This window comes from Eumetopias jubatus, unplaced genomic scaffold (genome assembly GCF_037043125.1).
Source record: "Eumetopias jubatus isolate StellerSeaLion01/CBP00866 unplaced genomic scaffold, mEumJub1_p1.0 scaffold_1, whole genome shotgun sequence".
Classification (NCBI taxonomy): Eukaryota; Metazoa; Chordata; class Mammalia; order Carnivora; family Otariidae; genus Eumetopias; species Eumetopias jubatus.
Window position 1 is genome coordinate 82,302,903 of NW_028274807.1, and position 17,096 is coordinate 82,319,998.

The following is a 17,096-nucleotide window of genomic DNA, read 5'->3' on the forward strand; positions in this document are numbered from 1 at the left end:
CCGCCAGAGGTCAGAGGCCAGAAGAAACGTATTTAGCTAAATTTAGGCCTTGGTGAAATTCGAAGACTTCCAGGCCTTATTTCTTATTCTCTTGGACCTCTGCCTTAGACCATATAGTCAGTTATGGGAATGTCTGGGAGTTTCATCTTTCCCTTGGTATTTTTTCAGCTTACTTCTTTACTACTCATGAATAGAGAAGGGGTCCCACAGAATAAAATTTAAATGTTTCTCCTAGGGTATTTGGGGTTCCCTTGATCCTGCCTCAGTATATAGCCAACTCTTTCCCCCAGAACATTTAAACTCTTTTCTGCTTCAGGGCCTTTATTCAGGGTTCACCTCTTATTTTGAAACCTTCCTGTTTTGTCAAGTGGCCTAATGTCCTTTATTCATAGTCTGTGGCATCTTCCTCTACTACTGATGGACGTGGCTTCGTGAACATTTATCCACTCAATATATATTTACTGAGCACTATAGGCAGTGTACTAGGCATGGAGATACAGTAGTGAAAAGGATATGATTGTTGTCCATCAAGTGAGAGATGCAGACTCGCAGAATCACAATTCTGGTGCAGGGCGAGTTGTGCCATGACTTGCATATGGATGGAAGGGTCACCTGAAGGAAGTGAAATTGGGGGAAGAGGGGAAGAAAGGAGAAACGGAAAGCTTCATGTCCTCAGGCTCAGTGCAGAGTAACCTAGTCATGATTTGCTTTTGTTTCTGCAGACCAGAGCCCAGGAAGTCCTGCAGAAGCTGGGAGATGTGCAGGAAATATTTCACAAGAGGCAAATGAGTCTGATGAAACTGGCAGCCAGACAGACTCGCCCAGTGCAACCTGTGGCCCCCCATCCTGAGTCCTCCCCAAAATGGGTGTCACCGAAAACCAGCCAGCCCTGCACCTTAGGTAGGTTATTTGGGGGGAGGACTCTTTGTGCCCTTATGTTTCATCAGTGCTTATGAGGGTTGAGATTGTGCCTGTTTAAGATGCATAATGGTTCTTTTGACAAATATTATTTAAAATAAACTATAGATATGGAATAGTACAGGCATTGAAGACTATAGAGTTAGATAAAACTGAATACCTGTGTACAAGGAGACACTCACAGTCTAGAGGAGGAATAACATAAATGTGCAAATAACATCAGCATGAAATAGACTCCATTAAGGACCTTTAAAATGCTCACAAGATTCTATTATCAGTCCAGTGGTAAAGTTGGTTCTTTGTAAAGATAAAAACAATAGATAAGTCCTTATACCAGTCCTGCATGGTCTTGATTATGAAAGCTTATTAGTAAGTCTTGAGATCAGGTAGTGTTAAGTCTTCCAACTTTGTTCTTTTTCAAGATTATTTTGGCTATTTTAGGTCCTTTCTATTTCCATATAAATTTTAGAATCATTTTTTAATTTCTGCTGAGATTATGCTTTAGGTTGCACTAAATTTATAAATCAGTTTGGGGAGAATTGTTATCATACCAATATCAAATCTTACAATTCATAAATGTTATAACTGTCTATTTATTTAGGTCTTCTCTAATTTCTCTTGGCAGTATAGAAGTTTTTTGGTGTTGGTTTTGGTTTGTTCTTTTTTAAAATTTTTATTTAAGTTCCAGTTAGTTAACATACAGTGTAATATCAGTTTCAGGTGTGCAATATAGTGATTCAGTACTTCCATACATCCCCCGGTGCTCATCAGAGCAAGTGCTCTCCTTAATCCCCATCACCTGTTTAACCCATCCCCTGCCCACCCCCTCTGGTAACCGTCAGTTTGGTCTCTACAGCTTGAGTTTGTTTCTTGGTTTCCCTCTCTCTCGTTTTTTCCCCTTTGCTCATTTGATTTGTTTCCTAAATTTCACATACGAGTGAAATCATATGGTATTTGGCAGTATAGTAGGTTAGAGTGTAGAGGTCTTAGCATTTCATGTTTTTTTAAAAACTATATTAAATGGAATTTACCATATTTAACTATCAATAGGAATATATTTCTGTATAAGATACAATCAGGTCAGCTGTGAATAGAGACCTTCTGTTTCAATCTTTATGCTTTTTTCCCCTTGCCTTAAATGGCTGAAAACTCCAGTACAGTGTTGAATAGACATGGTGAGAGCAGACATCCCTTTCTTTTCCCAATGTTAAGGCAAAGAGTTCCTTTTTTACTTTAAAGTATGATGTTAACAGTAAGTTTTTCACAGAGGCCTTTTATCAGCTTGAGGAATTTCCCTTCTCTTCCTAGTTTGATGAGAGTTTTCATCATGAATGATTGTTGACTTTTTCAGATGCTCTTTTTGGTGCATCTATTGAAATGATTATATGGTTTTTCTCCTTTATTTGTTAATATGGTGGGTTACAATGATTTATTTTCAAGTGTTAAAACAATTGTACATTCCTGGGGTAAACAACTCTTGGATATGTATATATGTTATTTGTTACTCTGTCATTTGAAACTCTGTTATTAAGCACATACATGTTCATAATTGTTATGTCTTCCAGATATTCTGGCCCTCTTCTAATTAGGAAACATCTCTCCTTCCCTCCTTATCTTTAGTAATACTCCTTGTCCTGAAGTCTATTTTGTCTGATATTAATATAGCATTCCAGCTCTCTTATGTTTAGTGTTTGCATAATAGATTTTTTTTCCATTCTTCTATTTCTTTGTTTTTAAAGTGTATCTCTTGTAAGATATGCTTATATTTGGGTCTTGACTTTTTTTAAAAAAAAGATTTTATTTATTTGAGAGAGAGCATGCACAAAAGAATGCATGGGGGGTGGGGGGCAGAGGGAGAGGGAGAAGCAGGCTCCCTGCTGAGCAGGGAGCCCCAGGCAGGGCTCAGGGCTCAATCCCAGGATCCTGGGATCATGACCCAAGTGGAAAGCAGATGCTTAACTGACTGAGCCACCCAAGCGCCCCAATTGGGTATTTACTTTTTAATACATTCTGTTAACCTCTGCCTTCTGATTGGAGTATTTAGTCCATTTATATACAATGTAATTATTGATATAGTTGGATTTAGAGCTATAATTTTGTTATTTGTTGTTTATTTTCTCATTTTTTCCTTCTGTTCCTCCTTTTCTGTCTTCTTCTGGGTTAGCAATTTTTTTTAGTGTTCTATTTAATTCTTATCATACCTCTTTGCATTGTTTTTCTCAGATATATGCTTATGTATAGTCTTTTATATTTTATATATAGTCTTTTACAACTACTCTCTTAGTCATTTCCAGTGTTCTTTTTATTCCTTATTGTAGATCTGAATCATCAGTTTGTGTCATTCTCTTCAGGCTAAAGAACTTCCTATGCATTTCTTGTGCAGATCTGTTGACAAGAGATTCTTTTGGTTTTTATTTATCTGAAAATTATGGGGTCTTGGTAATTCTCCATTTCGTTTGGTTTACAGTTCCCTGTAGCCCATCACATATTGCACTTTTTAGAAGCAAGCCTTGATAAGAGTTTAGTGCATTTTTTTCTTGAATTTTCTGTGTGCGCACACACATACACACACACTCAACACACACAACCATGCACACTCAATACACTTATGCATACATCCTGCTCACACAAACAGATACTCACACACATAGAGACATCTTTTTGAATGGCTAGAAATAGGACTTGGTTCTCCTTAATCTCATTTAGGGCTCTTTCCCAAAACTAAATTATGTTCACTTCTGTGATTTTTCCTATGTCTTTGTTTTAAGGGATATATGTTTGTTACAAGTAAATAAAGCAGGAATGATAGCTTGTTTCTCTCTCTCTTTTTATTCTTTTTTCACAAGATCTCATAATGGACAATGACCCTTCAGCATAAATAGATCTTTGTCATGTCTGAACAGGTATCATTGACTTTGGCCAGACATCTTGCTCATTGTGCAGAACAATTCTGCACTTTTGTTTTGGATAGTAACTGCTGAGTATGGATTCAGGCAAGTCACTAACAGGATTTTCAAACACATTTTATCTGATTCCTTAGTAACTGAGTCTGTTCCAAGATAAACCATTATATTTCATAGTGTAAGGAACGTGAGGGAGCTGGAATCTTGGCTCTGGCTCTTGTTAGCTGAGTGCCTTGGGTATACAACATTTAACCTCTCTGAAGTTTATAAGGAATGTGAAAAAATTCTTTTGTGGCTATAATAATAGCTAAAATGTACTGTTTACCATGATCTAAACACTTTGCATATATTATACTCATTAAGCCTCATAACAACCCTCTACTGTAGGCTTTCTCATATATCCACACTTTACAGATGAAGAAGTTAAGGCACAGAGATTACTCTGATAGATATGTGTCTTGTACATGGAAGAGCAAGACTTGAATGCTAGCAGTGTGGCTCCTTGCCCCAGCCTTGAACTTCATTGCTGTACTTACAGTGGGAAGGGTGGTGCTTCTCAGTCATGGGTGTTGCCAGTTATAATGTATGCACTCCTAGCATCTAGTTATTATGCGTAGAATCACTCAGCTTACAGGGATCTGGCAGAGAATGAGGAGCCCAAAGGATTGTTCATTGTTATGAAGTAGCTGCAGTGGTCATATAATAGGGGCAGCAAACAGTGCACTTCACTACAGATTTCAACAATACCTGTGAAAAAGTCCATAGAAAGCCCAAGTGGATTCCAGTTGACTCACAGAAACTGAGGGTTGGGAGGAATCTCTGGAGGCCACTGTTCACCACAGATAAGAATCAGAGTGATATGTTGGGGGCATTAGGTGGATGGCATTTTGGCCATGGGACCTAGAAATGCTCAAATTCTTAGGTTGTTCACAGGTATCCTGTGACGTTTCCAAGGGAATTGCATATACAAGGGTGTTGACTGTGACAAGAACTCAAAGTACCATTTACTTATTAGCCTTTCAGCCATCATCCCCAATGCAGCCCTCTGGTAATGCTGGGTTAGAAAGCCTCAAGGCCTAACCAGGGCTTCTCCTCCTCAAGTCCCATTCTTGTTGCCAAATGACCTTGGAGGCCTGAAGAAAGGATATCTCCCAGGTGTCGCAAGACCTCTTTGGAAAGGAGGGGAGGGAGACAGAATGACAGAGAGACAGAGAGAGGAGAGCAAGAGCAAGACAGCCTAGTTCCATCCTGACTCAGCTAATTCATTCTTTACATAGTTGTCTCATCCACTAATGTGGTTCCATCAGTTCTGGAATCCAACTGTTAGAGTAGCAACAATTTCTGGCTGGGGCAGACATAGATATCCTCTTATATAATCATAGTATGATTATGTGAGTGTGGGGGGGTTGCGTGTGTGTGTGTGTGTGTGTGTGTGTGTGTGTGTGTGTGCATAGAGAGACAGGGAGAGAACACTTTCAAGAAGACTGTAAGGAAATGGTTGTGTTTAAGTGGTAAGATTTTAGTATTTTTTAAATTGTCTGTGATAAGCACAAATTAACTACCTGTGTAATAAAAAATATATTCAATAAATGTAGTAACTAGAATTGAATCTGGTCTTCTAATCCAAGAGCAACATCAATTGTGGTGTTATATAGTACAAAGATGAATGCTAAAGCAGCAGTGCATAAAAGAATCCATGAAGTGTGACTGTCAAGGAAGACTTCTTAAAGAAAGGGACATTTTCGCTGAGCCTTAAAAATGGAAATGATGGAAATCCTCTCATTTTTACCACATTATGTTTACTGATTTGTTGTAGTTTGATGTTCCATGCGGTATTGTGTGTGACTTTTGTCTCTTTGGATCAAATGTTAAATGCCTGGGGTCAAGGGCTGTTTCTTTTCTGCATCTCTCCTTCACCTCCAGTTTCATCTCCCACTCGGAAATCACCACAGCAGCTCAGTTAAGCTTTGTTATTCAGTTGGCCCAACCCAGGCAGGTGCTCGTCCAAGCCAGGCTACACGCTCTGGGTTATTTATAAGCTGAGTTGCCAAATTAATGGCATATTTTCTTTGTCTCTCTAGCTCCTCTTCAGAGGACATCTGAGGAAACTTATACAGGGACATTGGAAAAGGAAGATGACGAGACTAAATTTGAAGTCAAAGTAAGATCACCTTTCTCTTTTACAGTTAGAGATTTCTGATATGAGAGAATATTGTTGCCATAATTACCAATAAATGAAGTTCCCCTATCCCATACCTATCACAGCTCCACATGATGTGGCCATAAAGACATGTTGCACAGACTAGTGCTCTCAAGAGCTGAGTTTTGTAGGATTTGTTCCTTTTCTTTCTTCTTAATTGCAACTAAAAAAACTGTTTGGTCATGGATGTAATTGTTGGTAGATATTATGTTATTGAGGGAAGAGTCATTTTGTGCATCCCTATACTCTGACTTCATATTTAAAATTGGTAGAACAGTGTGTGGTTTATGTACAAAAACTATGGCTGAATTGCATAGAGCTACACATGCTCACGTGCATGTACCACTGGTGAACTCTGAATAAACTGTGTAGATTGTGTGAACATAGTTTTCTTGCTTTTAATACTATGGTTTATTTTAGTAAGGTATTAATATTAGAGGAAGTTGGGGGAAGGGTACATGAGACCTCCCTGTATGTTTCTTTGCAAATTTATGTGAATCCATAATTACTTCAAAATACAAGTTAAAAAAAAAAAAAAGCATAAGCTTTGGAATCAGGCAGACCTGCATGGAAGCCACAGAAACCACTCTAAGCCTCCGTTTCTCATCTATAAAAACGGGCATAACAACAGCTATCATCTGAAACTAATTTTGAGCAGCAAAATTTGAAATTTGAAAAGTGCCAAGCACCGTATAATTGTAAAGTAATATTATATTTAAATACCCAAATAAAAAATACGTTGCCGCAAAAGCAATCCTAGAAGGGGTCCATTTCCCCCTGCCTCACTAAAAAGTGAGTATCTGGCTGATGGAATGGTTCTGAAAGCAGAGGCCGGTAGACCCTGGGTCACTTGCACTTGAGCAACAGTTTGGATCCACCATCTGTGCCTAATGGGTCTGAATAGAGGACCCCACCAGTATTCCACCGAACATGTTGGAGTGAGGCAGAAAGCGGGTCTCAGACTTTTCTTCCTCGAGGCGGAAACAATGTGGCAGCAAGTGGAGTTCCCAGCAGACTTCTTAGAGAAAGCTGCATTCTTCTGTTTGGTTATCCTTTCGTAGTTTAGGCAGACCAGGACATTGCTATCCCTGTTTCAGAATCCCCTGGGGTGGGAGAAATTGCTTTACCATGTCTTCCAGAGTTAAGTAACAGTCTGCAGTTTCACACAGTCATGATCAGCCATTTAAAAGAGTAAAGAGCAATTTTTTGAAATGGGCAAATGTAATGAAACTTCGCCAGACTTGACATCCATGAAGTCTGTGGAATTATTGGGTGACATAAAAAGGGCTTAACCATGATCACCTTCAAAACTGAGCATCACCCTACCCATCTCTGTACCCTGGGCTTCAGAGAATCTCATCTCTAAAGGTGAGAGCCGTGCCAAGTGCACCAAAGCCCAGATCCAGCCCCTGAACTTATGTGCTGTTGCTATTAACCCACAAATCAAAGTGATTTGCACTTACCTCACAGCTCTGTGATTTTCTTTGCCCATCTTTAGACAACATATTTATGGCCTGCACACTTTATAAAGAGGCCATAGGAGTTGTGTGTACATGCACGTTCTCATAGGAGAGAATCCAAATTCGAGTGAATTATTTCAATAAGTGTGAATAATAAAAATGAGTGCTGCTGTTTTATTGTTGGGGAAAAAAAAGGAAATACAGTCAGTAAGCACAAAGCACATTTTCTCAGGGAAGACCTTGGGATATTTAAGATGAAAGCTTCTCATAAGCTACACTTATTATTTACTTCGATTTTATTTTTGGTAAATACAGACAATGCAGAAACTAGGGCAGGGGAAGAATCAGAGGCCTATAGGGTTGGCAGATGTTGAGTAGAATCCAAGAAGCTCTGACCACTAGACTCTTGGTTTCTTCTTTTTTTGGCCTTGCTGCTTATTTAATTCAGACTCCAGGCCCATCCTGCTAGGATGCTGGCTCCCTCGTATTTAGGCAGTCACCAACAGCATAGGTACTGGTAAGCCAGCATAAGCCCATGTTACAATTGTCCTGGGCTTTAGTTTTTGTTTTTCCTTATTGTGACTTCGTTTGTGTATTTAATGAAGGGCTTTTCCTGCAACAACATGTATGTTAACAGTCAAGGCAGTGGAGGAAGCATTTTGGCAAACCGAGGCTGGCCAGACTCTACTTCTAAACACCAAGGCTATGAGAAGTGTGAGCAGAATCCATGTAGTTGTGAATGACCATGAGTAGGAAGGAAGAGGGTTTTTGAACTAAATCCCCAAATCCTAGACTTAAAAATCAATTCAGGACCAATAAATGCCATTAGCGTTTGACAAGGTAGGTAGTATAACTAGGGAAATCGTCATTCCAAAATATGTAAGAAAACTAGTAAAAAAAAAAAGGGTAGGTTAGAAAAAAAGGTTTAGATTCATGTCTGTGTGATTCATGGTTTATTAGAAGGGGGCAGGGAGGTTGACTGACATCAAGAACAATCATTGCTGCTTGTGTTTTGTGGCCATTGTCCAGGACAGATGACCAGAATGCATAACATGTAACTCTAGTGACAATTCTGACATCCTTGACCGGAGGCCTAGACCACAAAGATGAAATGAAATCACAGCACAAGTCATAATAACATTGTGATAAATGCCCCACCTTACCTTTACCTTCCTTGGGTAAATGCTCACAGACCAAAAAAAAAAAAAAAAAAAAGGAAATAAACCAAAACACTCATGATTGCTACTACATTCACTGATACTCACTACAACAAAATCATGCTATGAATTTATTGTCATCAGGGAACTCATTTCCAAAAAAGACGTCCTGTCTTCTCAGGTGGAGTAATCCTTGCTTTACTGGTTGGAAGGAGCGTAAGCTGGCTGAGCTCTCGGGCCGTCTGGCCAGCCGTGCGGCCATGCGCTAGACTCACTGACGTGGTCTGGGAAAGCCCAGCCGTGAAGGAGATTCGCTGTGGTTGCTGGCAGTGGTGATGTGGCTGGTTCGGGTCCTTTACATCACCAGCTGGAAGCTGAAAGCATGACTCACAGGAGCTGCTTTCTCAGGCTGCTCGCATCACAGCCTCTTCAGAACTGGAAAGAGGCCAGAGGCTGATGAAAATTCTTTTTTCATGAATGTGAACCCTCATGATACAGGCCGAGCTACTGGCTGTGAGCACCAACAAAGTATTCTTGGGCACCTGTTAATGTGGCTTTAGCATAGCAGAGGACTTTTTAGGCTTGCAAGCAAACAGCCTTCTTCATAAAAATTAAAGGAAAAAAAAAAAGCCAAGACAGTAAGTTACAGAATGGGGAGGTGAGGGAAAGGTTGCTAACACTGATGAGACCCAGACATTGTGCTGTGTGCTCTATGTACCCGATTTCATCAGTACCTTGGGGAAGAAGATGAGGAAGCTGATGTTTCCCTTGTTTTATCCATGATGCAGTTGAGACTCTGAGAAGTTAAGTAAGTTTCCCTAAGGGTCACACAACTAGTAAATGGTGGAATGGGGATTTGAAACTCGTAGTTTATTTAATCTAACAGTTTACTTATCTATCTAACTTAATCTATTTACCTATAACCTATTAGTTACTTAATCTGCCTATCAGTTGACTTAATCTCTCATACTCTAAATTTCCTCTTCTGCAAAATGGGGATAAAGCAACCTCACAGGTGGTTGATTAAATGAGAACTATATGACTTCAATAACAATGATAATGTTAACGAATCAAAATAAAAATATTTAAAAAATGAGAATATATGGGGAGTACCTAGCATGATGCCTCATATATAGCAGGTTCTTAGTAATTTTAGTTTCCCATTTAATCCCATGTTTATAGATAGAATGTTCTGTGTAAAAGATGAAAAGTAGCTGAAGGATGGTCAGATTCAGGTCTTAAATCAAATAGCTTCTCCTAATCTTGAATGTGTACTGTTTTGCCAAATGATAGCTGATCAGGCCCAAACTCAGTTCCTTGTTTTCTCACGCCTTTGAATCCCCAAAGCTTTCATTTACCTCTGATTCTCAACAGGAGAAATATATAAACTATAAGCACATTTCAGTGTTCACCCTCTATGATGCTTGAAGTCTGGTCATTCAGAAAATCCACCAAATCTTTGAGGCAGCCACCATCTAAGCTTTCTGAAGAATTTCTAGAACCAAGATTATCAAGGTTTCCTATGTATTGCAGTCCTGAGAAGCTTATTAATAATGCAGATTCTCAATCTCTACCCTCAGATTGTGATTCAGGAGGGCCAGAATATGGTCCAAGAATCTGAATTTTTAACTTTTAAATTTAAAATTTTTGATTTGGTAACTAGAATGCAGGTGGTATAAGGACTGCATTTTTGGTCACACTGGCCCAGAAGTTATAGTCATAGTTCATAAAGACCTGGGATAAAGGAGAGCTCATTAAGGTGGATATAGAACTCTTAGGCTAATATAGAGTCCAGAACTTAGTGAAGTAAGGGTGTGATTATATTAATCTATCAGAATGTACTTTCACTGAAGGAGCTATATGAAAAAGGAGAGAATAACAGTTAAGACCACTGTTGACTTTGCTCTTTGACCAATAAAAAACTGAGATGACTAAAATATTTCATTGGTCCAACCTGGGTGTCTTACTCAGCTCCATTTAATATATATTAAAGCAATTGCTATGGGTCATATGGAAACGATTCTAACATGGGCCCTGAACTCAGGAAACTTACAAGTTTCATGAGCAAAACTACATATTTCAGATACTATAATGTAGAGAAGAATGACATACCTCCAGTAAAAGGAATATAACATGTTAGAAGGCAGAAGAGGGAACAGTTCCTAACAACGATATTGGGGATATTTTATAAAAGAGATGGCATTTGGACTTAACTTTGAAAAATAAATACAACTTTTAAAGGTGGATAAGACAGAGAAGGGCAGTCAAGATGGGGAAGGATGTAAAGTCTCAAAAGTCTGAAGGGGCATAGGCCATTCCGAGAATGGTTTGAGAGAGCCAGAGAGGTAGACCGGAACAGGTTGCTAAAGGCTTTGGTTAGAAGTTGTTGCCAGGAAGGGCACCTATGTATTAGAAAGATGACTCTGGTACGGCAATGAAGAGTAGACTAGAAGGCAGGCAGGTGGATCAGCTGCCAGCAGGTGTCACAGTCTAGGTGTGACTCCAGTGTTAAGAACATTCTAATGACAGAAAGAGGGAGATGGGCAGAGCTTATACCAATTAATCCAGATGTCCTCCCCAGTGCCTAGAACACACTAGACTGTCTCAGAAAGTGTGATGAATGAGGAGTAGATCAAGGTGAGAAGAAAGGGGAGAGATTTAATAGAGAGGGAAAGAAGATATTGAAGATACCATAAGATTTCCATCGTGGATCTCTCACTGGATGAATTTGTTGGCCAATATAGAGCACTCAGGAGAAACAGTAGAAAGTGAGGACTTATGAAGGCTGAGTCCAACATTTATAGGGTTTTATAGATCTGTAATAGCAACCCACACCTTCTCTATGAGTTGTAGTCCCTCCCGCAAACACACGCACTAATGAGAGTCAGCCAATTGACCTTGAGGTTATATGGAAATTATTTGTGAAATAGGTTAGGGACCACAGATTGGTCTAAAAAAGTACTTTTCAAACTTGTGATTTTATTTACAAGTTAAGATTTATAGACATATAAAAATAAGGTTACATTGACATTTATGCATTGAGGTTAAAATCACATGAAATCAAACAGCTTGATAAAATTCCGGATATATAGGCAACTTCTTTTCAGTGTCCTTGGCATACTTACTTCCTTCACATTTCTTGGTTTGGGAATGGGAGAAAGGCATCTTGCAACATGTTTCTCAATTTCTGATATTTTAAACAGAGCTACAGACTTGTAAATCATTGTTAAAACAATATTGTAGTTTTTTAAGAAGATACTTTTCCCATAAACAAAATATTATAAACATTATTTAGAGTATTAGTCCAGTTTTTAAAAACCAATTTAACCAGTGAGATCATTGAACTAGTTACTAACAATAATGGCTGGGAAATTCAAGATCTTAGATAAAAGAGACCCTGGAAAATTTTTGAAATAGGAAAAGTTTGCATTTGGGACCCATTCCCCTATCTTTCTCTCTTCATTTCCCATTCCTACAAAGCCTCAGGACTACCCATGCCTGTCTTCTCAAGCCTGCGCTTCTCCTCCAAATGGCTTTAGTCTATAACATGTGCGAAAACCTTCCTCTCCTCTCCCCTCCCTCTTGGAAGCCCACACGCAATGTAGCTGATCTGGTCTAGAGGTAGGAGACTATCTGAATGTGAGCTAGTTCATAGGAATGCATGGATGATGAGTGACTGACAGATCCTTAACCCTTCTGGAAATACTTGCCATTAAAGAAAAAAAAAAAAGACTGCCTTGACTTCTTCAGGCAGTGGCAATGAAGAGTAAGAAAAGATGTGCTGGGAAGAGCTGGTGAGATGGAGCAAACAGGACAGACTAGCCAGCTAGCAATCCAGGGTAGATTCTCTAAGTGGTTCCTGTTTTTCAGAAGTTCTTCCTCTTCTCCACATCAGAAACTCCTGAATCTCAAAAAAAGAAAAAAAAGAAGAAAAAAAAAAAGGGTTTCCCCCCTTTCTCCAGAAGTTCCAGCAATGGAGAGGAAAAGGCAGAGCATCCTTTTCCGAGGCTGATGCTTTTTGCTTTTCACTCTGGGACTGGGTCTCTAAGACCACCCTGGACTGGACTGAGGCTGGAGGTGGAATGGCCTTTGGAGAGTTTTCATTTTCTGTTTTTTCCCCACTGTCCTCCCTACACCCCACCACTGTGTAATTTTTCAATAATTCTGACTTGTCCTACCTCTTCATTTATTTTCTCTGGTTTTCACAATTAATTTACAGTTTTGTAAAATGCTTAACCATGAAGACTTCTTGCAATGATCACTCTTTATATGTAAATGAAGAAGGTGGTTCAGCCCTTTATCTACCTTACTTTTTCTCACAATGAGGTCTAGTAGCTTCCCTTTTAAAGAAATGTGATAATATAATAAATAATACTTTCACCTTGAATTACCAGATACCATCGCTTTAAAAGAATTGGAACTGAAATTGCTTTCCAAGCATCCCTAAAATCATAAAGTGAAATAATTTAACTGCAGGGAAAAGCTAATTTGATTCAATTCAAATGTGGTTATCTCTCCTTTGGGGAAGAAAAAAAATTAATAGTCAATTGAAAATCAGTTATTGATACTTTATTTTTTTAAGGTTTATTCATTTATTTATTTTAGTGGGGGGGGAGGGGCAGAAGGAGCAAATCTCAAGCAGACTCCCTGCTGAATGCAGAGCCCAACCAGGGCTCGATCCCACGAACCATGAGATCATGACCTGAGCCCAAGCCAAGAGTTGGACACTAGACCGACTGAGCCACCCAGGTGCCCCTAGCTATTGATACTTTAAAAAATTGGTACTTTTAAAAAAAGTTGGTTGATACTTTTAAAAAGATATTCTCCCGAGAGAGAGAGAGAGAGTGCACGCGCACACACAGGAGCAGAGGCAGGGGCAGAGGGAGAGGGAGAGAGAATCTCAAGCCGACTCCTCACTGAGCCTGGAGCCCAACTTGGGGCTTGAACTCATGACACTGAGATCATGACCTGAGCTGAAACCAAGAGTTAGTTGCTCAACTGACTAAGCCATCCTGGTGCCCCTGAAATAAAATTTTTAAACATGGCTCAGTCGTTAAGCATCTGCCTTCGGCTCAGGTCATGATCCCAGGGTCCTGGGATTGAGCCCTGCATCGGGCTCCCTGCTCTGCAGGAAGCCTGCTTCTCCCTCTCCCACTCCCCCTGCTTGTGTTCCCTCTCTCGCTGTCTCTGTCTGTCAAATAAATAAATAAAATCTTAAAAAAGAATTTTTTTTTTTTTAGATTTTATTTATTTATTTGAGAGAGAGAGAGAACGAGAGATAGAAAGCACGAGAGGGAAGAGGGTCAGAGGGAGAAGCAGACTCCCTGCCGAGCAGGAAGCCTGATGTGGGACTCGATCCCGGGACTCCAGGATCATGACCTGAGCCGAAGGCAGTCGCTTAACCAACTGAGCCACCCAGGCGCCCAAAAAAGAATTTTTTTTAAAACAGAATTCCTTCAAGCTAGGCACTTAGCCTGTTTTCTCAATTTTGAAACACAACTTTCTTCAAAATATGAGGGAAACAAAACAATTAGATTACATGTTTGTTGAGAAGACCTAGGAAGTCATCATTCAAGGTGCTCCTAGAGAACCTGTATGTGGGTTGGTGTCACTTTGACACTGGGGAGAGGCTGGGGTAGAAGTGGGGGTATGGGGATAGATGCTGGGCCTAGAGTAGTGGGCAGCTGCCTGCCTTCATGGCCACCCTTTTTCTTCAGAATAAAATGAACATAAATGGGGAGGGGCTCTTCCACCTGATCGGCCCTCCACTAGGGTGGTTTATGGGTCAATTCCCTTTTAAATCACCAGCTGGCTGAGAAAATCCACTCTTTAAGATACCCTAGGGACAACTCTAAGTCAGGGTTGACTGAAGGAAACAGGATATGATTCCACAGGAACTTGTGGCTCTGCTTTAAAAAAAAGCATCATTTTAGGGGCACCTGGGTGGCTCAGTCGGTTAAGTATCTGACTCTTGGTTTCGGCTCAGGTCATGATCTCAAGGTCGTGGGATCAAACCCGACGTCAGGCTCCGTGCTCAGGGCAGAGTCTCCTTGTCCCTCTCCTGCCCCCTCTACTCCTCCCCCAACACATTCACGCTCTTTCTCTCTCTCGCTCTAAAATAGATAAATAAAATCTTTAAAAAAATTAAAAAGCATCATTTTATAATTCAGTGAGGCTCCTAAGGAATCTCTAAAAAAAATATAGCAGCAATTGGTTGGTTGGTCTGTGGTCAATTTTCTTGGTTCATTATTTAAAATAAAAGGAATAGAAGACCCAATATTTGAAAAAAGCAAGCATTTATTTAAATATGTGGTTTTCCTTCTAGAGCTTTGAGGAAGTTTAATTTAAATTTTTTTCCCAAAGTAATCTGGCTACAATTTAGCTTTCATCTCAAAATCAGAAGCAATAACACCTATGTTGGTACTTGATATTACAAGCAGAGGGATGTTTCATCACCAATTCACACATCTCCCTCATTTTATGCAGAAGAAAATGGACACCCAGGGAGCGACTTGGCCAACATCTCCCAGCTAGTGAGAAATACGGGGTCTCTATTACACATGAGCAGGTAGAAACTGCCCAGCAATTACTGCAGGTCAGTGTGCCTGGGTGCTGTACATACATTACTTATATTAATCCCCACAAAGTAGATATTAAAGAGCCAACCACAGATACTATTTATCAAGTCTTTGTACTAAGTACTTTAATTCCTTTTCTCAAATCACCACAACAACCCTCTAATATAGATACAACCAGTCCTCTTTTACAGAGAGAGACATCAGGTGCAAAGGAGTCTTGCCCAAGGCCACTTTTAAATAAGAAGTAAGCCAGGGATTCTCACCAAGTTGTACCTCTCACATGAAGCATCTGTGTTCTTTTCACTCTCTAAGAGGTTTTCAAAGTGCAGGTCACAGTGGTGACAGTGACCTCAATTTGGTGGGTTCACAAACATTGAAAAATAAAAAGAACAGGATGCAACAAGGATAGACTAATTTAAAAATAGAGTATATCACATCAGCTATACATATATCTGGGGTGTGTGTGCGTGTGCATGTGCGTGCGTGCGTGCGCGTGTGTGTGTGTTTACAACACAACCAAGCAATTAACTAAATTCTGGCACCGTCCACCTAGGGATAGCATCATGTCCCACAGGTTAAGAGCTCAGTCCTATAAGATTGCTCTCCGACCCCCTTCAGACGACATTTGAAAAGTCCAGGTTGTCACTGGTGCTTTTGACCAACCTGCTATACATTAGTTTCCCATGATACCCTCCTTGGGTTTGATTAATTTGCTAGAGTGGCTCACAGAACTCAGAGAAACAATTTACTTACTAAATTACCAGTTTATCTTAAAAGGATGTAATTCAGGAACAGCCAGATGGAAGAGATGCAAAGGCAAGGTATAGGGACATGGAGCTTCCATTCTGTCTGAGCAAGCCACCCAGCCCCCATCTCCATGTGTTCACCAACCCAGATGCTCCTTTTTGGGTGTTTTTGGAGGCTTCATTACATAGGCATGACAGGTTAAACCATTGGCCATTAGTAATTGAATTCAAGCTCCAGCCCCCCTCCCCTCCCTGGAAGTGGTGGTGGTCAAGAGAACTGAAAGTTCCAGCCCTCTAATTACGTGCTTGGTTCCCCTGGCAATCAGCCCCCATTCTTGGGTGCTTTCCAAAAGTTACTTTATAACATAAACTCTGGTGGGGTTGAAAGGAGTTTGTTATGAATAACAAAAGAAAACTTCATGGCTCTTATCACTTAGGAAATTACAAGCTTTAGGAGATCTGTACCAGAAATAGGACAAGATCAATATATATTTATTATAAATCACAATGTGTGTGTATGTATGTTTTGATGTTTTTCTTGTGGGGCATGGTCAGACTTTGAAAGCTACTGCACTAGCACACAACTAATCTTTCTAAACCTTAGCAAAACATTGGTATACAGTATAGTTAACTACCTCCCTGCAGATTAGTAAAGCAGTACCCAGATCTGCTGTGGATCCTTCCCATCACATTCTCAATGGCAGCAGTGTTGTATTCCATCAAACTTGATGGACAGAGGATTCTTTCTCTACCCTGACACCAACTGTCTGACATGTGGTCCTAGGAATGTGGGTTGACACAACCAAGTCCATGCCCAGGCATTTCAGCAAGCCCATGTCTCATGCGTGACAAAGTCTATAAATTAGGGCATCATCATTCAGTGTAAAAGACGACAGTCCATACCTATACACCTTGAGTCATTGTTATTTTTCTGCCCTTAGATTGTCGTGAAATAAAAGACTCTACAATACACCACACTTACTATAGACCAACAGAATAGTTGGAAAGAGCACAATTCATTTTATAAGCAGTAGCAAGTTTTACAGTGAGAGGAAGTTTGGTTAGAAATAGTGGTTATAGTGGTTACTCCGGGCTCCTGGGTGGCTCAGTCATTAAGCGTCTGCCTTCGCCTCA

The 17,096-nt window shown here is 40.0% G+C and overlaps 1 protein-coding gene across 2 annotated transcripts in view; it reads left to right on the top strand.

Annotated features, from left to right (window-relative positions):
* The window catches only part of MCF2L2 (MCF.2 cell line derived transforming sequence-like 2), a 254,266-nt gene that overhangs the window by 125,526 nt on the left and 111,644 nt on the right, over positions 1-17,096 (top strand). For both annotated transcript variants that reach the window (XM_088025244.1, XM_028100844.2), the window contains exons 13-14: positions 723-900; positions 5,903-5,982. In XM_088025244.1, coding sequence (XP_087881370.1) covers positions 723-900; positions 5,903-5,982 — 258 coding nt within the window. The remainder of the gene's footprint in view (positions 1-722; positions 901-5,902; positions 5,983-17,096) is intronic.